The 23,893-nt window shown below is 49.1% G+C and overlaps 1 protein-coding gene across 2 annotated transcripts in view; it reads right to left on the bottom strand.

Annotated features, from left to right (window-relative positions):
- The window catches only part of TRAF3 (TNF receptor associated factor 3), a 111,493-nt gene that overhangs the window by 10,366 nt on the left and 77,234 nt on the right, over positions 1 to 23,893 (bottom strand). For both annotated transcript variants that reach the window (XM_057731943.1, XM_057731944.1), the window contains 7 exons: positions 19,175 to 19,420; positions 17,384 to 17,435; positions 14,785 to 14,889; positions 14,005 to 14,172; positions 7,669 to 7,749; positions 4,916 to 4,990; positions 3,183 to 3,275 (listed from right to left, as the gene is read on the bottom strand). In XM_057731943.1, the coding sequence (XP_057587926.1) occupies positions 3,183 to 3,275; positions 4,916 to 4,990; positions 7,669 to 7,749; positions 14,005 to 14,172; positions 14,785 to 14,889; positions 17,384 to 17,435; positions 19,175 to 19,420 (820 nt within the window). The remainder of the gene's footprint in view (positions 1 to 3,182; positions 3,276 to 4,915; positions 4,991 to 7,668; positions 7,750 to 14,004; positions 14,173 to 14,784; positions 14,890 to 17,383; positions 17,436 to 19,174; positions 19,421 to 23,893) is intronic.

The following is a 23,893-nucleotide window of genomic DNA, read 5'->3' as shown; positions in this document are numbered from 1 at the left end:
TCTGACTTTTTCAAAGTCCCTCTCTGAAAAATAACCAGCTCCCAGGAACCAACTTACACTAGTCTTAAAGGCCCCCTGGGTAAGGAGTTCAAGGGCAATCCTACAAGGCCTCTTCCTCACAGTGTTCCGCAAGGGGCACTTTGGTCCTTGGAAAGGCTCCCTTGCCAACAGCTGTCTGCATCCACGTGGGTGCGGCCGCCACCCCCGAGGACGGCGCGCTCCACGACGGGTCGGAATATCGCAGCTCCACTCAGAGGTGCCTCTCTAACATCTGCAGCACCTGAGGACGGCCTGGCCACGGTGACGGCCACGGCATCTCAGGACACAGCTGGGTTCCTGACCTTGCCCCTCTGGAGAACAACCGGCCTACAGCCAGGCATCCTTACAATCCTCACTCTGCTTGGCGGACAGCACCTTTGGGTGCTGTCTCAGTCTATTTTATTTATAACAAACGTATTTATGAAGGCATACAAAACTTGCAATGTAGACTTCACTCTCCCAGGATCTCACCCAGCACAAACAGACCTTCCTTCCTAACATATGTCTCATAGGTCCACGACTTCCTACAGGTGACCAGCCTGCAGCCTCCAGACTGGGCCACAGGTAGCAGGCAGTGGTGTTTTTGCTTTTTGTAAAGTTACAGTTCACTCATTCCCATCTGTCAAAGATGGACACCATTCCCAGGCTCCTTATTCTCACACCCCGAGGAAAGATACCATGCACATATGCCAACCTTTCTGATAAAAATCTCAGTAGTATCTCCAAAACCAACAGCACTTCTTTCTGCAGCAAGTCAAGCTACCTGCAGATGACAGAAGTGTCTCTCACTGATCACACATCAAGCCACATCAGTCTCTTAATTTCGGGACTGCCCTTAAACTCCTTATTTATTTACCTATTTTAATCAACGAGCCCAGCCCCTGGGTGCCTGCAGACCCCTGCCTTCATCGTCTGCAGGCAGTCACAGGCGCAGGAAAGTCTACTTGGCAGGTGTGCTTCCAAGAAGCACAGTGTGACAGCCACACAGGAGACGAAAACGGGGGCCCCTTGTCCTTCCCAAGACCCTCCTCACCGAGAACATCCCCTACCCCAGCCTGTTTTAGTGGGCACTCCGCACTTCCCTTTGATTTAAGCTTTCCTAAAATATAAAATGGGTGTTTTTAAGTCCCGATTTTACAAAACAGTTTTTCTTTAGTTTGACTGTGAATGTAATAACCAGTCTTTCCTAACCAACTCAAACATTCTATTTTCTATTGTAGATGAACAAAATAACTCAGGAGGTTGTAACTGAATAATTCTATGATGAGAAACAAATTCCCTTTTTAAGAAAATACAAATATCTCCATTCGTTGTCTAGGTTTTGCTCTTGGGCCCCGTGAAGAGAAGCCAGCTTCTCATGAACACAAGGAAGGATGCACAGTGTGGAGGCCCGGCTGACCTGAGCAGGGGGATGGAGTCAGGGAGGCTCACCTTGAACAAAACCAAGAGAACAGATGTTTCAAGTGTGCCAGCAGCAACGTGGCCCCCCCATCAGCCGTGTGTGTTGTTCGCAGAGGGAGAGCAGCTGGGGAGGGGGCGTGGGCTGCGCGGCTGTGTCCCGAGGTAAAGCGGGCGCTCTCAGGGGACACGTGCCAAGGTGGCAGGGCAGGAGGACGTAAGTCACGGGAAGACCCTCAGACACCCCGCGGGTCCAGGGAGCTCCCCTGGCGACGGCCCTGCCCACAGCTGTTGGGGGGAAAGTGCACCCCAGCCCCGCTCAGCGGTTACGTAACCAGCACAGCTGGAACAAAACCAATTCACTTTTCGTGAAAGGAACAACCTTTTAGATAAATGAGAAGCCGTATCTGTGAGAGATCAAAAGCCCTGAGATCTATGCCTATAATTTTAGAAGGCAAAACAACGCATTCTTCAAAAGGAGGGGAAAAGAAAGATTCACAGGTAAACCGTCACTGAACTCAGAGCAAATATGTGCTCACGGGAAAGTCATAAATGATTCAGGTGACACAGATTTTATTTCACCGTCACACAGGAGGCTGCTCCTGTCCCACGCGTGTGCACACAACACGCAAGCCCTTCCACTGCTTCTCACTGCCAGCTGAGGCGTTTATATTAAAAAAACTATTTTATGTCAGACTTCATAAACATCTTTTGATTTAAAACTTTGGACTCTTTCAAGTACATTTACATTTTAAATTGCTTGGATTTAATACTCAACATAAGATATTCAATCTTTACAAACCTTTGGAAGGCGAACAACAACTCCCCCGGCTGCTGTAAACCCTCCTAGTGCCTTCCCACCACCAGCTCTCAGCACATGCTTGTTGAATATCAAATTAAGTTCTTATTTTTGTATATTAGCCACAAGCCGCAATGGAAGATCCTAGAACCTTCTTCTCTATCAAATCTTGGAGGTTTTCATCTTTCCCTCAGAGAAGAAGGCCCGCCAAGCTAAGCACCACAGAACAAATTCCCCCAGGAAGGAGTGTTACTTGAGTGGGTGCCTGCTAAGGAGTCCAGACCCCACAGCTGGGGCCCCTCGAGGAGAAACCTAGGAGAGCAGGTATGTCTGGGAAGGGGCCGTGTGGTCCCCCAACCTTCACAGTCAACAGTAACACGAGTGATGTGGAAATATCCTTTCCTCCTAGTCTCTTAGAAAAACAGAGAATGGCAGAGCATGTAACACTAGTAACCAGCCTTCCACATCGGCGACTGGTAGACTTTTTCTGTAAAAAGCCGGAGAGTGGTACTGGGGGCACTGTGCGGCCCACACAATTTCTGTCTCTGCTCCTCAATGCTGCCATCGTGGTGCAAAAGCAGCCGTGGACCACACGGAAATGAGTGTGCGTGGCCTCGTTCTAATAAAGCTTTATTTACAAAAAAGAAACGGCTGGGGGTGGGGGGTGGTTGGAGGTGAGAATCCCTGTTCTAGATCAATGCTAAGAGAACCACAATGTGGCTTTTTTAAAATGCACCTCATACCTGCTTGGCAATTAAAAAACAAAGAGCAACACACACCTTCATTTATAAACTCAAGATCACCTGAAGAGAATTTACTTTTTTGACACTCTCTTGATGCTGTTTCTTTTACCCAAGTCCATTCCTAACTATAAACAAGGTTTTCTTCCTCAAATAATTTGAAGAATTACTAAAAACCAACAAAAGCAGGAGACGGTGGGGTGTACCTTTTTCTCTAGAGAGTTGCTCCACTCTTTGAGTAAGTTGACGTGCTGCACCGCGGAGCTGGCCTCGTGGGCCTTAATCTGCTGGTTTGTCCCCTGCGAGAACAAAGGGGTGATACGTTAAGCCAACCTCACTCCAAGAGCATCAGAGACTCACAGATGAGCTCACGCCGGCACTACACACGAGGGGGAGACTGGCTCATGGAAGGGTCACAGGGAGTCTCCAGCTCAGAAGGGCCCTGCTCAGTGGCCCCTGCTCTACTGCATGCCAGTGAGGAGGCTGTTTTGAGAAGAACAGAGCAGCTCAAGGACGAGACACTGCGATGCTAAAACTATCTTGCGACCATGAGCTTCACTCCTCAAGCTTCTCACCAAGGGCCTTCTTACCTAGGTTTCATACTGGTAACATCCAGACATTAAATTTTAGATATATCATTTCTGTTCCCTAATAAATTTTTTTGCATTAAAATATAAATGGAAAACTTTTAGACACCTGAAGTCATAGCTAGACGCCGCTATAATAATCTAGTGAATATGTAATCAAAGTAGGATTCTAGATTTATTACAGTATTAACTTACTAGGTGAAATACACTGTATCAGAAAATGTACTGTTCCTAACTATTCTAAGTATACTTAGAAAGTTACATACAGAACATAAACAATCTACAGAGTACATAAGATGTAGACCATCTCAGAGTCAGTAGTAAGCACGTGAAACAGTACTTCATATATTTAAGGAAATACTTGGTATAAGAATATAATTTGTTTTGATACTGGAAAATTTAAAAGCCACAAAAAGCATTTTAATGATCTCCAAAACATATACTCTGTACATAGAATATTCATATATATATGTTGATATAAGTACTGCTATATATAAACATATATATATACATACACAGAATGAATGATATATATGTACATACGACATAACAGTGGTGAGCGCTCAGTCTCCTTAGAGACTGAAGCAAAGGGAAAGCTACAGTCATTCTTACTCTCAGGTTTTTTAGTTTCTAAGAAAATACTGAGATGCCAATATCTCTGTACTGATTTCGTAATAATGTATTGATAACATAAAATCAAATGTAAAATACTTTAATTATATTATATACTGCCCTTTGATAGTTTTAAGATTAAGATATGCATTTAAATACAAACTAGCTCAAATTCACTTGCAATCTCAGACGTGTTAAAAAAAAAAAAAAAAAAAAAAAACCCAGGAACAGGTTTCTCCCGACCCAGGCGCAGGCCTGGCGGAGGCCTCCTCTGCACACAGCCCTCCAGGCATGTATGTGTGGCATGTGCCTGGGACGCACTATGGACACATGCGTGCGGTGCTCACAACTGTGCACTGACGCACACACCGCTGAAACCGTGTCCGGTTTGCAGTGACTTATATTCAAGGAACAGCTCCAATTCCATAACAGTCTACGCAGAGACCCCACCAAATGTAGGTCCTATTGGTCCCATTCACTAGTTGGTTTTGAATGGAATCGTTCTCCTAAGGCATTAACCCCCCCGTCAGCACAGGTGTCTACCAGAAGTCTCATGACACCCGCGGCCTGGAAGGCGGGCCCCCACGTCTGCTGCACAAGGCTTTCGTGACCCATGCAGCAGGCGACTTGGTTCCACGACAAAACTGAAAGCCCAGAGCTTGCATGTTAAATGTTAATAGAGTAACTTTCTCTCATGGTGGAATGTCAGCGACTGGGAAGGACAAATGTCGGATACTGACCTGAAAAACGCAGCCATAGCGCTTAAAACTACAGGTGCTGGGGGCATTGACACACTCTGACAAGTGTGCACTCAACTGCAACGGGAAAGAGACGTGAGTTGTGGCACAAACGTTTGCATGAAAATGTTCAAACATATCAAGGGCACAGATAGCATCCAGGTTGTAACACTATTACAAATGGTGTTTATCAGCTACAGGTGTGTGTATAGCACCTGCTTCCTAGACTTAAATGCAATAAATATACAGTATCATCACGTGTATACACATATATACACCAATATACAGAAATACATTCACTATAACATTTCTTAAACTTGTGGTTTCTTTAGAACAAGTTGTTTTGTGACATGCTGTCTGCAGTGCCAGAATTTTAAAAAGGAAAAAAAAAAAAACATAAACTGAAATGCACATTTAAAGACTATAAACAAAAATTGCATGAAACACAAAAAATAGAAAGCATTCAGGATGCAACTGGGTCACACACCTAATATGCAATACACGAAAGTAAGTATCTCTCCAAAGCAAGCTTACACAATATACCATTGCTCTCAGTACTCCTGAAAAGACTTTTTTCCCTCTGTACGGCCAGAAGTTCATGTAGCTTTTCAAAGACCTCTAAGGTCACTCTAACAATACAAATCTTAATATGGTCACATCCAATTCACGGAGGACAATTAGGAGTGACTAGGAGAGGGTAAGTCTTTTTGCGAGGAAGAACCTGTGTTCAGCTTCAAAGCTGGCAAATCATCAAATAAAAACTATTTACGGTGCCCCCTCAAGATAAAAGGGAACTGAAATGTCTACATTTTAAAGACATAGTGTTTTACATTAGGCTAATACAATTTAAGGATAATTTCTTTCTTTATGGAAGAAATTCTCATCAGGAAACTCTAGGGATAGATCTTTATAGAAAGCAATCAGACCCTGAATTAGGAGAGCGGTCTGTGCACAGCAGCCCCGGGAATGTGTTTTCCCACGAGCCAGCACACATACACTCCCAGAGGCTCACAGGCTGTGTCACTCTGGCAGCTGCTGGTGGCTTCTACACTTTCTCCTCTGTCCTCCAGGACAAAGACAGTCCTCTCCCTTCAGGTCAGTATCAGGACGAGAGGAGGTGGCTCACAGGACGGTTCTCTCACCTGCTGTGACAGTTAAAGAGGACGGCCCGAGAGACCCACCTGACCACGGTCAAGGCCAACCCTGCGGAAGGTCTGAGCCGGGGCAGGGGCGTGGTGGTCGCAGAGGCCCTGGCCTGCACCTGGAGGAAAGCGCCCAAAAGGCATATTGCAGGTGACAGGCACAGAAACCCAACAGGAGGCCGTGTGTATAGTAATGTCAGTTTGAAAATTTTAATACGTATTCTTTCACTGCCATTAACACAATCGTGAATCTGACCAGCTAACACTCCTGCTGTTAAAATGTTAAACTCGGGGCCATATAGAGTTTGTCATTATTTTCAGCGCACTAACAATAAAGTCAGGGTTGTATGTTTTCCTAAACTGGCTTCACATCATCTCTCTCAGAGGCCTACAGGACTCACAGGAGCTTGGGGACAGAAGCAAGAATCATTTGTAAAGCAACAGCCTCTTTCACCAGAAACCCAAGAGAAATGCAGGTGTAAAGATTTTTAAAAATAAAAATGACTCAGAGGCAAAATGGAGGCAGCTTTTGTCCCTAATACAGACAGCCCCGAGTGAGGAAACACTTAGGAAGGTGTATGGAATCCTGGAGGCTACTTCAACAGTACAGACTCTTCACACATTCCCTTTAACAGAGGGACCTTGTAGCTGTGGAAAGGACCTGCATGCTCCCCTGCTGCTCCCAGAGGCATGTTCAGGGGCCCAGAGGCCACTGTCGCCGGGCAAGGCCCTGCCCCTGCCCCCCTGCCCCGCAGAGTCAGTGTCCTTGGGAGGGCGCAGCTCAGTGGGCAGCTCCGGGGGCCTCCCTGCACCCGCGTCCCTGGCCTCAGGCCCACACAGCTCCTCTCGCTCAGTCATGGACATGAGAGACTGATCCCCCCCACCCCTGACACCCAGGCTGTCAAAAAAGGCTGAGGTGAGCAGGCTCCTCAGATCAGAGCACCCAGGACCAAGGGGACCGGACATGGGGACTGGGGTGCATGCACCCCCAGAGCCCACAGGAGCCCCAGATGGCTCCCAGAACAGCAGCCAAAGGGGACAGAGGCCAGCATCAGACTCAAAAATCATCAAGAATCCTTGGAATTGTTCCATCTGGATATACCCTGATCAAGTGAGGTTACTGCAAAATCTACCTGCCTTAAAGAAAGCGTGCCCGAGGGCAGCGTGACACGCACAGCCTCGGGGGGAGGTTGTCCACGTGCAGCCCCCCCCCCCCCCCACGCCCTGCAGTGTGGGCACCAGCCCTGCACCCACGTGCCCCCGGCGTAGACCCTGCACAGCACGTGCAGCCAAAATGGCTCAGGAGCATCTCTAATCTTCTAACTTGATCTTCTTGAGATAATCTTACAGTAATTCCTAGTTTACAAATTTAAACCTAAAAAGTGTCACCTTTGCTTGCATTGTAAATATTTCCATTTTCTTAATTCTCAACGATATTTTGCTCTGAATTTATCACTTCGCAGCTTTTGTTTCTGAAATATCTGACTTCCAAAAACAGCATGAGATTTTTCTACCATGAGTACCACTCTCACAACCGGTGAAAACCTCTGGCCTCAGCTTTAAGGGAAGAGAGGAGGATCCCCAGCTCCTGCAGGGCCCAGCCACACCCCTTACCTCGCTCCTCAGAAGGGTCTGGACACTGCACTTATGAGGGCAGGACACCACCACGCAGGGACACTCGGTGTCTTCGTGTTTCTGAAGGAGAAAGAGAAAGTGTTGCCAACGCTGAAAGACACAACCCACCTTCCTTCAGATCCCACCAGCGCCCCCACGAGGAACCGAGGGAAGCCCTCCGCTCACGGTCAAGTCCTTGTGTCACAAGACTCACATCACACTTGGATGGGTCACGACGTTACAAAAGCTTGAGTGCTGAACAGAAGGCATCTCACAAGAGCTACTCAGATCTGACGGCCAGGGCCACTCGTGGGAGCATAGCCCACCGGCGGGTGCGTCCTAACGACAGCTTCCCTCTAGCTATGTCCCCTCTGCCCAGGCTGCCCTGACACCTGTGCCCGCTAGGCTAGGCCTTGGCCTCGTTCACAAGGTGGGTGGACGGCGGGGCCCAGCCTCTGCGGGTTGGAGGGGACAGTTCTCTGGCTTCTCAATTTGGGGTCTAGAAATGATGCTTCTCAAGAACCTGAAAACAGCATGACCTACTCGGTATTTAAATGACTCTCCTGAGATCTTATCTAGATTTCCTTCAGTGCGTGGTAAATGTGGATAAATTCTGTGGCAGCCCTTCTCTGGATGGCACAGATTTCAACACAGAGCCTGCATGACGGTGACTGTTCAATGCCACGGGCACCTGCTGGGCACCTGTCCAGTACACCTGTCCACAAGCGAAGAGCAGGCAAGAACTCCCACAAGGACAGCAAAACCAAAGGCCTGGAGAGCACGCGACAAAGGACTGCTGGAGGGAGATGCACGCAGGCAGAGCCGGACCTGCCACATAACACAACCGTGGGAGGCCAGGCTCCCAGAGGTGGCATCACTCAGCAAGAAGAGGACGTGGTGGGTTTTCCTCTGAGGCCCTCGGACATTTCCGGTTCTCCTGGCTGGGGCTCCAGTTAGGCCGTTGTTGAGCTGTATCTGGGGCAGCGCTGGCTGCGAGGCTGTCTGATCTACAGGTGTGTGGGTCGAGGACACAGTGCCTGCGAGGAGGCCCCATTCCCCTGGGGAGGACTGGAGCCAGGCGTCACACCGTCTGGAATCCCTTGTCCGGACCAGTGCCCCTGTGGGTGTGCTGCGCAGAGGGGACACCTTCAGGGTGCAGCTGCTCTGCTCCCAGGTGTGGTCCCCAGAGGCCTGCAGGGCCCACAGTGGGCGAGCCCACGGCTGTTCCGAGCTCATGGGAAGGCACCTGCCGGACGGAGCCTGACCAGCGCCTCGTGGGAGGGGACACCCCACGGGGGCCTGGCTGTGCTCAGAGTCCCTAAGAGTTCCCAGGTGCCGCCACGTCTTTCGGGGGAAACCTCGGCCAAACAGCTTCGCTCTGCTTCACCTGTAAGCAGCGGGGTAAGCAACCCTCCCTCGGAGGGCAGCCGTGAGGACGGAATCCGTCACAGGCCTGGAGAACTAACGCGGCCAATGCTCCACGGACGCCACGCCTCCCTCCCGAACATGCCCTTGACCCCACCCCCATTCACCAGGCCAGGCCTGCACCGGGTGTTGGGGTCAGCCCAACCAGGACAGCTAGGAATGCGGATGGACAGATAATCACCACTGCAGCAGGGGTGCTGGGAGCAAGCAGCGGGGCTGGGGGCTCGGGGAGGGAGCTCTGAGGAAGGGTCGGGCGGGGGCAGGGTACTGGGGAGGGCAGGGTAGGGGGTACCGGGAGGTGAGGCTTGGGGCCAGCAGGCAAGACCAGTCAGTAGCTTCCTGTATTCCTGCAGATCTGTGCAAGGATGTCCAAATGATGAATTGCTAGAAATAGGCTTTTCTGGGTATCAAAAGGTAGAGCATTTTAACTGGGATTTGGAGGGGGTACTGCCAGGTTGCCCTCCAATCAGCCTACACAGGCTCACCCCCACTGCAGTGAGAATGCACGGCCCACCCTCTTGCCAGTTCTATCAAGCTTTCAAATCTCTGACAGCGATAGGTGAAAAAGGCAATGAGAGTGCCTTGCAATTCTTTAATAATGTGTAGATATGAGCATGTTTTTTATGTTAACCATTTATATTTCCTGTGAATTGCCTCTGATAGCTTTGCCCACTGGAGTGGTTTGAACAGTGACCCCCGACGTTCATGTCCCCCTGGAACCTCAGAATCTGACCCTGCAGATGTAACACGTTAAGAGGCCACAATGGATTAGGCTGGGCCCTGAGTCTAGTGACGATGTTCTTGCAGGAGAGGACGCACAGCAGGAAGACTGCATGGGGACGGCAGGCAGAGGTGGGCCCAGTGCAGCTGCGAGTCAGGGAGCCCAAGGGCTGCAACCACCAGGGGCCAGGAAGGGCGAGGGGGGGTCTTCTCTGGGGCCCCCAGAGGGGGCATGGCCCTGAGGACACCTTGGATCCACACTTCTGCCTCCAGGACTGTGAGAGAACACATTTCTGTTGTTTTAAGCCACCAACCTTGTGGTACTTTGTTATGACAGCCAGAAGAAGATAACACATCTATTAAAAAAGACCTGCTCATGTGTTGATATGTAAGAACTCTCTGCATATTAATGAGGTCACTCCTGCCTATACAATTAAACGTGACTTTGACACACGCACAGAATAGATGTAACGCAAGTGTAAGCTGTAAAGCACAACTGCATAGTGAACACCCACCAGGGAGAAGGATGTAACCAACTCCCATCCACCTGCATACGCCCTTCTCCTGCCTCACCCCCTCTTTCCCCCACTAAAACCACAAGGCTGAATCTTATGTCTCTACTTCCTTTCATTACACACACATGTGTAACAGATAAAATACTATTTTGTCTTGACTGCTTTTAAATTTTATGCGCACGGAATTCCGCCCTGTGACTCTCCTATGACCTGGTCCAACACCAGGCTCCTCGGGTGAATCCACATGTTGCACGAATGCAGGTCCCCGACTGTCACTGCTGTCATACAACCTCCCCTGCTGTGCACACGGCCCACGGGGGTCGCTACAGACGACGTGTCTGTTCTCCAGCGGATGGACGCTTGGGTCGTGCCCAGATCTGCTGCCCTGGTTATGCCGCACGCGCTCTCTGCCATGCACGTGCAGCTTCTCTTAAAGAGCTAGGAGAGGAACTGCTAGTTGAGGACGCGCGTTTTCCACCTAATGAAATGTTGCCAAATGTCTTCCGAGTGGCTGTACCTATACACGCTCCCATTACAATATACAGTTGACCTCTGAACGTGGGTTTGAACTGCATGAGTCCACTTACACGAGGATTTTTTCACCGAATGTGCACTGCAGCAGTACCCCTCCCGCGGCTGGTTGCGTCTGTGGGTGCAGGACCCTGGCTAGGAGGGCCGACTGCAAAGTTACACTCATGCTCAAGACCGCGCAGACTGCTGGCGCCCCAACCCCTCATCGTCCAAGGGCCAACTGTATACACGTTCCGGTGAGACAAGGTCTTTACAACTCTTGACTTTTCACAAATCAACAGAACTGTTTAAACAGACGGACATTCAATAATTTCTGGGCTAAATGGAAAAGAAGAGATTTTTTTTCTGACACTTTACGCTAATAGATTAAAAAAACAAACTTGAAAATAGCTGATATGCCAATACTGTGGTTTAAAAATAGAAAAGAAACGCTTATATGAACTGCAACAGTTCAGAATCTCAGTGCTTTATCAATCTATAATTTATCAACACTTGAAATATCTGTCACACCACAAAACACAGGACACGGAGGAAAGTCGCGATGACCTGGGCTTCAGGCCTGAGTTAAACAACTGCTCTTTTTAAAAATAAACTTAAGGCCTGAGAGGATGAGACTGTTCGAGTTGAAAGAACAGGCCTTGGGAGCCAAATCCCAGCACTGCTGACAGGATGGGGACCTGGAGTGAGTCGCGGCCCCTTCCCTGTGTGTGAGCAAGTGTGGGTGTTAGGGGCTGCCTGCTCCTGCTGAGGGTCCGGGAGCCGGAAGGCGGTGCACCAGCAGTGACCTCAAGCAGGCGTGTCTCTCACAATTATCACAGGCAGACAGAAAGTACCATCTGCCCCAAGACACACTCTAGTGTCAGCACTGGGAAAACAGTTTAAAAAGTTTTCATCACAAAAGTGTGGTAAGATTTATAAGGAATATTTATTTGCACAACTCAGGTCCCAAACTTATAATTATCACTTTGTGCCTCTGTACCTGCTGTGTCTCTCTCTCCTGTTTGCAGTCAACAAATTTAAGGTCCAGGTCAGATCAAATGCCACCTCTTCTCCAAAGCCCTCCTAGACCCTATCAGACCATGTTAACTGGCTCTTCCCACACTACCATGTACATACTTGTATATCTGCCCGTCTCCCCCACCAGAAAGTGAAGTCAAGGGGAGAGACCGCAACGTATTCCCTGTGTGTCTTGAGCAACTAGCTCGGGGTCTGGTGACCAACAGCACTCAACAAACATTTCACGCGTCCATGTGTGATGCTGTTATTCCAAAACCAGCCTCTTTAAGCCTTGGCTGGAGCTCAGGGTCGGTTACTTATACGCTGATTAATTGACATGCTCTGCAATTTTTCCTCATATGAAAATGAATTCCTGGATTCTATTCTGGAAATAAAGGTAATTGAGTTTTTGCAAGAAGCAAAGTGTAACTTTGATAGCAACACAGTAACATGTGTAAGGTCGGGAGTACTGCTCACTGGGTACATGTCTCATTCATCTGAATTTAATTACTGAAGAAAGTATTCAATTATGAGAAATACTACTGCTATTTTCCAAAGGGGAGGGCACAGTTCTTAAAGGTTATTAATAACTGGAAAGGACAAGAGAATCACACGAGAAACAGATTCCACGATGGAAGAAAGTCACAGGCATAAGAAAGTTATACAAAGTAAGGTAAAATGGAGATTATAGAATAAGTCTCATTTCATACAGAAAAACAAAGAAAACTGTTCCTAAATTTTGGTCAGTAAGTACTCCCGAACATCCACCAGGAATTCGACTGGCTCTCATGCCTGGCTGCTCTTCCACGGTCCCCTCCCGTCTGGTGATCCACCAGTCATCGTCCTGCCACGTCCAGCAGCCAATTCCTAGCCCCTCCAAGCTCAGCCTCTCACCAGCACCTGCCCCACCTGCCTCACCATGCCCTGCGCTCCGCCTCCCTCTGGGCCGTCACTCTCCTGACCCTTCCACGCTGGGCACCCCTCTGCTGGACGACCTCCCCTTCTCAGCCAGCTGTAAGCATCATGTGCCCTGGGCCTCTGTCCTCTGACTCTGGTCCTTCTTTCTACTCGATCCAGTCCCAAGGCTGTAAGGACCACCTGTTATCACATACCTGCAAGCCCAGACCACTCCCTAGTCCCCCAAAGCCTGGTCTCTTTCCCTGAGCCCCACCTCGGTAGGACACTCCGGTCTGTCCGGCTGCTCTAGTTACAAACGTTGGGCGTCCTCCAAGCTCATACTCCATACTCCAGCCACTGGCTAATCCCACTGGCTCTGTGCAACTCTGACTACATCTGCCCCTCGCTCAAGGCTGCCCAGTGCCCCCACCTCTAGTCTGCCCCCCGTGCACTCTGCACCTCGCTTTTGTGCGAGGGAGCCCCTGAAATCTACCTGCTGAGTTCGTGCTATCTTGGCGCCTGAGCCCCGCTTGCTGCTCCCTCTTCCTGCTTCGTCCCGCCCGCCTCAGAGGGGCCACCCTGACCTCCCCTCCTCCCGCTGCCAGCGCACTTGTCTTCAGAGCACTTACGATCCCTTCCCACTGGAAGGCGAGGTCACCAGTCAATGCACAGCTCCTATGTACTCAGCAGACAAATATTTGAGGGTGTCCACACCACTGACTCTTTTTAAAGTTGGTCCTCCATCCCAACATCTGTTTCTCTTTAATTTACATACAAGTGATCTGATTCTAACACATGCACGATATAAATCCGTGCCAGAATAACGGAGGCGTTAAAAAATTTTGCATTCTCACTCTTTCCAAGAGAGACAGCTGCACTTCAATACTGCAGGATAAATTACCCTGTTGAAGTACTGGTTATGTCACGGAGCTGTAAAATGATTGAGCAACCCAGCAAGATTTTGAGGCTATTCCCTGGGACAAGTGAAAAATTCTACCTTTTTTGGATAATCAGTCTTCATTTCTTTGGCACCCCAAATGGCAGTCAATCAAGGCAATGGAAAATGTTAATTGCATAAATCAAAATGGGCAAAACAAATAAAGCTTAACTCTGAAATAAAGTCAGATGAAAATTGCTATTTACTCCTATCTTTTCTCTTTATTTCTGTTAGAATAGTCACTTAACAAGCTATTCTGTAGACAAACGACATCTGGATGGAGCAGAAGGTGGGTGAGACAAGAAAACGCCGCACCTGCAACGTGATCATCGGGACCTGGCTTTTGCAGTGGCTGCAGGTGGCCTCGCGGTATTTACAGGCCTTCTCCACGTGGTCACGCAGGTCTTTCCTCAGTACTTTCTCCTTACAGTCAGCACGGACACACGAAAGTTCCTCAAACTGGCAATCATTCTTCAAATGCACCTGTAAGACAGGCAATTCAAAGTTCTTAATCGGCGAAACTCCAACATGAAATACCAAATTCCAGCCTCTATGCAATTAAATCCTATAAAAATGTTTCTATCTGCTGCTAGACCAGTTTTTCACAGAGAAGAATGACAAGTGCAGAGACATTGAATTTCATATTCCATTTAGTGATTACTCAAACTATATTGCTTTTGAAGAATTAAGTCAACTCTTCTTCCTGGATAAATAAATGGTTATCTGCTAAGGACTCTGTTTTATTCCAATTCTAATAACTTTCCAGGATAAAATATGATACTAATCAAAAAAGCATAAGAAGTTACATGGAATTTCATGGTTATGAAAAGGAGAAGGTTTCAATGGGCCTTCTATAGTTAAAATTGAATTCAGATTTCCTTCTACTCTAAATAGGGTAGGATGTTCAAAAACCAATGGACAGTTCTGCCTATGATGTTATAAAAATAGTATTTCATACCCAAGTGGCTCTGACTGTTTTCATATTTGATTGTGTCTGAAAGATGAATGCAAACATGGTCTTAAGGGGCCACACTATACTGATCAGGGACTTGACTTTCTGGATGTGAAGCCGACACACATCACGTCCCCACTTACCAGCAGATGCCCCAGTGCTAACTGCTCTGCACAGCCTCTGCCTTCGTTCCTACAGTATATCTGAAGGGCCAGAATCTCTCTCTTGCAGCAATTATCCTTAAACACCTGAAATTGAAAGATAGCTATTTTAGAGAATTAATATTTCTTAATCTCCACATGCTGTTACTTTAGACCAGGCAAAACCACTCTAAAAAAAACATGAGAGCATCCCTTAAGTGGGCCTCAGAAAGCATTAAGGACTTTTTAATGTCTGTAAGTAGAATGAAGGAGCCGCCCCCACTAGGAGACGCAATTTAAATAATATAACCTTAACTACCACCTTATATTAGATAAACCAAAAGTACGCAAGTTATACTGAACAACCGAAGACCACTCTGGAGCATCCAAACATTTCGGATTAACTCTGACACACTCGAGACGAGGACACACCAGGACCAACTTCACATCTGGATCCTGGAGATTTCCAGGCGCTAGCACTGCCCCGGGTGGACAAGGGCAGAGTCCGCTACAACTCGGTGCCCTTCTAGATCCTTACCAGAGAAACAGAGAAACTACTGTAAAAGATAATACTGTGCAGATGGTCTGTAAAACATTTATTTTGGTTCTTGCTCCTAAGGTTATGCCACTTACCACTCATTTTTCACCAAGAAGAAGGCATTAGCCTGCTATTTAAGAAATTTTTTAAAACACATGTTGCAAAGGCTGGGGTTAATCCAATAATGAAAATGCTTCCCTTTGAAAATGAAAACCTTCCTTTAATTTTATTTTTCCCCTAGAAAACCAACATTCTCACTCCTTCTAACAACACGAGCTACACCATCCTAGTCCTCAGGCTTTTCTAAGAACCCCCCACACGCTAACACTCTGTAACAGTGGGAAAACAGGGAGCTCAATATGCCTTTCTTGACTCCACAAGCAAAGAAGCAGAATCAACAGCTGTTAAGAGTTAAAAATAAACTAATGTGGAGTCGAATCTAATCCTCTGCAAACATGACTTTTTTTAAAAGGTCATAATTTAAGATATTAAAGTCAACAGAACAGGTATTTTTAACCAGTAAGAAATAAGCTTCCTTTCTGTGTCATTAGATTTCTTTTCTTTTCTTCTTCTTTTTGGCCATGCTTCATGGCTTGTGGGATCTTACTTCCCTGACCAGGGATCAAACCCGGGGCCACAGCAATAAAAGCACCAAGTCTTAACTAATGGACCTCTAGGGAATTCCCTAAGTTTCTTTTTTTTTTTTTCCTAAGTTTCTTAAGTCATTTGAGTTTCACTTTAGGGAGGAAAAACACAGATTGAAAATATCATAATAATAAAAGAACAGAATTTTAGAGCTGTCCCATTTTACAGATGGAGAAGCAGAGGCCCTGGGACAGTCACCATCCTCAGGGACCTGCCGAGGGGCTGATCCCGGTCTCCCGGGGCCCAGCCAGCCCCACATTTTCCCACAAGGATCCATGGCTTTAGCCAGTCTCACTCATGATTCTTCAACAAATCTAGTAATTCTTCTTCAGCTATCAATGCCACTGAAAAACAGGGATAATAATTCTGAATAATGAAATAAGAACATTCTCTCTCAGGCACATTGCTTAGATGCATGTTAACAAATTAAGAGGGCGCCATGAAGACAAGGGGTAGAACTGAGTGATTTGTTTTTCTTAAAAACAACCCCCTCCCTACTACTAAGTGAAGTCTCTAGTGGCAGGTAAATGCTAAGGAAGAAAAGGCACCGGCCTTACGGACAATTCCATCTCTGGACCGCCCAGAGCAGGTGACGTGGGACGGCCCTGTCCCGGCCGCCCACAGGCTCCCATCACCAGCACCCCTCACATCACCGCACTCTTCCTGTGCTGCTTAACAGCGAAGGCATGGGAAAACCCCAGAGGGAGAACTATATTGTACAATTTCATGACCTACACTTAAAAAACTGTTAGGTTCATTAATCAAAATATCAGAACCACATATTTTTATTGATATTTTAAGTACTTCAAAAATGACTTGTTTCAAACGAGCAGTGTGCCTGGCAGGGCTCAGCAACGCGTGGAGGACCACAGGGATGGGTGAGAAGGGCCCCGGGCCCAGGAGGGAGGCTAGTGGGTGCCCGGGCACTCACGGGCTTTTGCGGACATCCACGACCTTGTGGGCAAGGGAAGGGCTGAAATCCCACACGTGTCTAATGACCTCAAGATGCTGCATGGGGGCAGGGACAGCGCACATCCAATGGAACCCCTCAGACAAGCACTGCTTGAAGGTGGCATGCAGGCACCTGGGATAAAGACCTGAGACCACAGTGCACATCTCCGCACTCTACCTACTCCTCATCCACCTGGGGGTCTTGGGAGGTGAAACCATTCCTGACAAAGGTGAGGACTCAGGCTCGGGGGCTGAAGCACCTTGCTGAGGTCACGCGGCTGGGCACCTGCCCAGCAGACCTGCCCTGTCTGTCCGGGTGCTTACAGGACACACTCCCCTGCCCTGACCCTGCTCCATCAGCTGCCAACTCAGAGAAACTTGGAGCCAGGGCAGTGGATGCAAACGACGTGGAAGGCACCATCCAGCTCAAAACAGTGACAGAATAATTCATTAAAAAACCAAGAATACCTTATCTTTGATGATGCTTTCTTGACACGCAGTACATTTTGGGCTGGAGGAGCTGAGGGAAAACACAGAAAACGTATTAGAGTGAAAGCTCCCTTCTCATCTGAACCCACTTGATATGGTGAACCATTTACTTTAGGGTTGTGTCTGCTGTGTGAAGCTCAGAGCAACCACCAGAGTTTTAGGATGCCACAGTGAATTTGGTTTAAATACAGCTTAAATAGGAGAAAAGGGCTAAAATTCTTTTTTTAAAGGGCTTTTATTGAGATATAATTGACATGCAATAAACTGGATATACTTACAAGTTGATATTTTTTTCTTATTAGTAATGTTTATATGGCAATCCCAATCTCCCAATTCATCCCACCCACCCCACTCCCATTTTCCCCCAGAAAAGAGCTTGAATTCTTTTTTAATAAGGAATTTTTCATAAGGAAGTTTTTAAGCAGAACAGCTTAGATCATTCCCTCTTGGAAAGTCCCTTTCAATTAAAAGTGAAATTTTATTTTGGAAACCAAAAGCAGCTCTATGTGGAGGGGCTCTTCAGTGTGAGCGTCCACAGCTATCAGGAGAGCCTCAAACGGCCCTGTTTGGTAAGCAGAGCCAGTGCTTTTACCCACAGGCCATTTCCTTCACAGTGTCCAGAGAGGCTGACACAGTTACGTGGACTGTAACAGTGTGGGAATGTAGACCCTGTCTAAAGAAACCACGAGTCTCCTACATTATTCTTGTCCCCAAACACAGGACATGAGCCAGTGCTCCCAAGCTGTCCTTTTTTGGACTTGAACTCACCCCCATCCTGTGCCTGGAAACCACCTCCTAGAGATTAAAAATAAAAACTAATTTTGAGCACTCCCTACTTCAGGGCCCCTGCCCTAGACAGCCTAAGGGCACCAGGAGTCCAGGCCAGGGGGCGGCAGCAGAGGCTTCAGGAGCAGGAGGCAGGTGGGAGAGGAAATTAACACAGTTTAAAATAAAAGCCCACCCATTTAGACTACACTAATATGGAGCTTGTGCTAAACTGTTTGAATCACAGGATTCTTTTCACATCCTTAGACCCAGGGGCTGAGAAGCATCTGGGTGGGACCCCCTGACACCTGCAGAACACAGAGGAGGAAGAGCTCCAGGAGCAAAGAAGGATGCAAACCAGAAGAGAAACAGCCCCCTGGCCCCGCCCCAGGCCCACAGGTGCAGTGCAGGGAAATCAGGTGCCAACACTAAGCTCCATTTGAGAGTTATTTCACCCACAAATGGGCAAAGGTGAATTCACAGTTTGGGATGAGTGGATAAGAGCACAGCTGTAAGCACCCAGAGGAGGGTGCCGGGGAGGGAGGTTGCGCTCAGCGGTGCGTCTGGAGGAGCAGTGGGGCAGCCTTCCCGGCCCCGGCCGCCCGGTGGGGACCCAGGCTGAGCACAGTGCCCAGCGCTGCACCCAGGAGATACCTGCAGGATGAATGAAGATGCTCTCTCAGCCAACATTAGCTCTGCTGTGAAACTCCAGCCTCCTTCATGCCCCATGATCTAAACAGCATCAACTCCCAGCTGACAGGCCCGCAAGGGCTGCCACGGGCTCCTTGACATTCGCTGGATTCCACTCCGCTTTGGCCGGGCCCATCCTTCCTACGGCCCTGTCCCCCCATCCCAGCCTCGGGGGCGCTTGCCCCAGCTGCCGTCGTCATTTGCTGAGGATGTCCCCTTCCCCGACTGTGAGCGCCTCCAGCAAAACTAGGCCAGGCGGATGGGGACAGGCACCGGGGTCGAGACCCCACGGGAGAAGCTGGGGTGGGGACCCACCTGAGCAGGGCGCCCATGCAGGTCTCGCAGAAGCGGTGTCCGCACTCGGTCTGCTTGGGGTTGCAGAGCACCAGGCGGCACTTCTCGCACTTGTACTTGTCCTCCACGGCCTTCACGAAGCGCTCCTTGTAGCCCCCCTGCTCGGGGACGAGCACGGCCGGTCCGGCGCCGCGGTCGGGGTGCAGCTTCAGCGGGGGGTTGGCGGGCAGGGTGCCGGCCGCGTCCAGCTTTTTACTCGGCTCCATCCTGGGGGCGGGGCGGGGCGGGGGGGGGGGGGGTCCGTCAGAGACACGCGCGGGAAGCGCGGCGCCGACGGCCGGCCCGGGGCCGGGGCGCGCCCCTCCCGCCCTCCCGCGCCCGCACCTGGCGGCCCGCTCCCGGCGCGGGGCCTGCGCCAAGGTGCGAGCTGGACTGCTACGGCTCTTTAATTCGAAATGCAGATGCTACTCCGCCGTTACTTCAGATTCTACGCATCACTCTGGCGGACAACTTCACGTCCTCGCGAGCCTCGCTGCACGCGACACAGCCCCGCGGCACCGCCGCGCAGCGCGAGGCCCGCCCGCCCCTCTCCCCGGCGCCCCGCAGCCTCGGGAGGCGCGTCCTGCGTCTGCGGGGACCCCGCGCCGGGGCTCCTCGCCCGCCCCCGGGCCCGCCCGCTGAGGCGCCGAGCGCACAGGCGGCCGGTCCCCACCTGCAAGTCCCCGGCGGCAGGTCTAGCAGGGGGCGCCTGGGGGCGAGCCGCGGGGACCCCAGGCCGAGCAGCTCCGCGGGCTGCGGGGCGGCGCATCTGGAGAACCTGCGGAGGAGGTTCTCTCACGACTCACCAGGTCACCAGCCTCTCAAGGCTACGTTGTGCCCCTGCTCAATCCATCTATTTCTGCTACTGGCAAAAATATAGTAAGGGCCAATTTCTTTCTCCTCAAGAGGCCGTGGGCATCCGCCCGCATCCCCACCCCGCCTTCCTCAGCCTGAGGCTCCTCACGAGCCGGGCTGGACCTGGGTGGGGTCTCGGGTTCTGCGGAAACCCGGGCGCACCCCACCCCAGATCCCAGGGTGCTGGGGCCGGCTGGGGGCAGAGCCCGGCTCTCCCAGCCTCACTGCTCATGCTGCCTCCTCCTGCCTCTCCGTGGGCTGAGGGAATGAACGTTTCGTGGCTGGGATGTGTAGGAACCACGCCGGCAGTAGTGCACGTGGCAGGTAAGTGACCTGGTGTTCCAGCCACACTTGGGTTACTTCTAACAAAACAGCACATTACTGTGCAAAGCATGGGAGCCTCCCATGAAATCTATTTGTGAAACCAAAACAAAAAAGACTTCAAAATGACCCTAAAAGACCAGCAGCCCACTGATTACAATCAGGTTCATCAAGATGTAAGCAGGAACGTGCCTGTCAGGGAGCAGGGTCACCGGTGACCTACTGCACCCCCTTCCCTAGATGCTGACCTAGCCCCAACGCTTCCGCTGTGAATGCCCCTCCCACCTTCTCAGGGAGGCCCATCCTGGCCAGCCCATCACCCCACCCCTTGGTCCCTTCTCCAACACTGCTCCATTATGGCTTATTCATTGCCTCTCTCCCTGTGGCAGGACACAAGCTCCCCAACAACATGGGTCTGGATCTGTTCTGGTGACTGACAAACCCCAGGCACCTAGAACACTAGTGGCTGATGCGGACGAGGTTCTCAACACACATTTGTTGAGTTAACAAGTAGAGGGAAAGGTGAGGTCTGAGCCAATCATACCAAGTGTGTTTCTGTGAAACCAGAAGAAAAGAAACAAAACAAAACCAACAGGAAAAGAAAACTCTTCAGTTTTCAGATCTGATCCTATAGCTTCATACCTTGAAAACCCTTGCTTAGATTATAAGCTACTTGCAACTTTGGTTTAGTATTTTATCCTATGATGTGTAAGGAAGCCGTGTGTGCCATAAACAGTTTTTAGTGAGAAGTGTTTGATTCTTTGGAGGTGAATTCCTATTTCAAATATGAGACAATTAACTCAGGATCAAGCTAACGACAAATAATAAGTGTGCATTCGCCTATAACATGTCACACTCTGTACAGACAAGTGAAGAATATAGCTTCAGATTCTTAGTTTTTATAGGCTGCTTAAAATAAGTGAACAGATGCAAAGTATCCCAAGCACATAAGGAGAACCTCACAGCAGCTTCTCCTAAAAGGCAGAGCACAGCCCGCGGCTGGCAGGTGTGTTAGGACTCACCTGTAATGTGGGGCGCTGACGTGGGCATCTCTGCAACGGGCCCCGGGGCTTCTCACAGCCCTACCCAGTGTCCTACACAGTGTCACAGCCCTACACAATGTCCCATGCATGGCCCATTCCTGAGCTAAGCTGCTGGCTGCAGAAGGAGCCTTCAGGGAAGGAGGGAAAAAGGCCCTATAGTGCTTAGACAGCACGAACAAGAAAAACACCAGACCTCCTTTACCTAATGTTTACAAGTGAGGAATGAGAAAACTATCTAAACATGAAATGTCTAGAATAGTCAAATCCACAGAGACAAGGCTGCCAAAGGGCTGGGGGGAGGGGAGTACATGCACATCTACTAACGGGAATGGGGCTTCTTGGGACTGGATAGTGGGGATGACTGCACATTCTGTGAACATACTAGAAACCACTGAACTGGATGCTTTTAAAGGGGTGAACTTTATGGTATGTGAATTATATTTCCATTTAAAATCTAACCAAGAATTTGGGTTTAGTTAATTCGTGACATTTATACATAGTGTCTTACACTTTAAAATGTAAGACTAAAACCACAAGTGGATATGCCTGATGCTGTGGACAGTGCCTGACACATAAGGGGTCAGTAAGACGTCTTTGTAACAACAGTACATGCTCACAGAGAAAACACCCAGACCAGACTGCCGGACTGCAGCCACCCAGAGGCAGACGCTCCCCCGGTGTCCGGTGCGACGGTGCAGGTGCAGACAGACGACCAGAAACTGCAAATGCAGACAGAGAGAACGTGTCTTCTCTTTCCCCCCCACACACTGTGTTGCACTGGCACGTGCAAACGAAACTACAGCTTTTCTTTCGTTACCAACAACGCATCCTGGGCACCTTTCTGTATCAGCAGGTAAAGATGCAGTTTATTACTGTGAAGGGCCGCACAGCACTCCACTGCATGGTTTACCACTTCTGCTCATGGAGAGCTAGGCTGGTTTTGGCTGATATTATAAACAATCTGCAGTGGACACTCCTGCATGCACCTCTGTATGCGCAGGCAAGCATACAGCAACACAACTGCTGGGTTAAAGATGATGTATATTTTAAAATATATAATCACTGCCGAACATCCTTCTAAAACAGTTCTCCACTATATGTGTCCTCCAGTGGTTAGTAAACTATTCAACAAATATGATTTTAGAGACAACAGCCTGCTTCATTCCAATGCTGATGCTCCCAACTTCATTTTGGCTGCAACCGTGTTTTCTGCAGAGCACACTGGCCATGTCGGTGAGCAAATCTCAGATTCTCCCGTGGGTGCCCATCTCCTGCGAGGCCGTCAGCAGGCACTGCCATGCAACGCTGGAGGGCACACCCACTGGCCTCCTACAGGGGTGGGAGAACCCTTCTTCAGGTGAGCAACTCTGCAGAGGCTTGCCAACCCAACCACGTTTTATTTCAATAGTTAACTGGGCACCTATGACGTACCCAGCTCTGTGCCTCGCATGTCAGGACACAGTGGGGAAGGAGACTGCCCCACCCTCAGGGGCCTCTGTGGGAGTTGTCAGGAGGGTGAGCACTCCAGGGTCAACAGGTGCAACCAGTGGTAGATGCGAGAAATGCCACCTGAGAGGTTACAAAGGGCTGCAGATCTTCAGAACAGGAGGCTAGCACCTCTGTTTGGGGGAAATGAGGGGTTTCCTGAGTGGGACTTGTGGCAAAATTCCAGTTCTAGCAGAGAAGGACAATAAGGAGGGCAGGCAGACACAACACCATTAGCTGTTTGTGGAGGGGAACCGGGTATCGCAGGCTCTGGGGGAGGAGCTGGACAGGCAGGGCATACGGCCCTGAGTGGTCTGGGTGGGAAGGACGGCCTGGTGCCCCTTCCCTGAGGCAGATCCTTGGGCACAGCTTTTATCCTCTGGCCTCACTTTTTCTGTTCTCGTGAAAAGCAGATACTACCCCTAATTCTCATGACATTATCAGGCATCACGGAGATATTATATGTAGGCTCCCTCTGCAAACTCTGCAGCACTATACACAGAAGGTACACTCTCCTCCAGCCAGGGTCAGGAAGTCTGACAGGGACTGGGCTGTTTCCTCATCCTAGACAGCTCAAAGCCTTTTTCAAAAAGCCCCTTCTCAGCAATTAGGCAAGAAAAAAAGAAAGAAATGGCATCCAGATTGGAAAGGAAGAAGTAAAACTATTTTTATTTTCAGATGACATAATCTTGTGTATAAAACATACTAAAGAATCAACTAAAAACAAGCTGAACTAATAAACTTGTTCAGCAAGGTTGCAGGATACAAGATCAATACATAAAAACCTGTTGTATTCCTATACACCAGCAGCAAACAATCCAAAAATAAAAGTAAGAAAACAATCCAGTTATAAGAGCATCAAAAAGAATAAAATATCTAGGAATAAATATAACCAAAGGAGGGCATGATATGTATTCCAAAAATTATAAAACATAGTTGAAGACATTAAAGATATAAATAAATGGAAAGCTATCCCATGTTTATAGATTGGAAGACT

This window comes from Hippopotamus amphibius, chromosome 4 (assembly GCF_030028045.1).
Source record: "Hippopotamus amphibius kiboko isolate mHipAmp2 chromosome 4, mHipAmp2.hap2, whole genome shotgun sequence".
Taxonomy (NCBI): Eukaryota; Metazoa; Chordata; class Mammalia; order Artiodactyla; family Hippopotamidae; genus Hippopotamus; species Hippopotamus amphibius.
The sequence above is the reverse complement of the archived record's forward strand: the minus strand, read 5'-3'. Positions and strand labels throughout refer to the sequence as shown.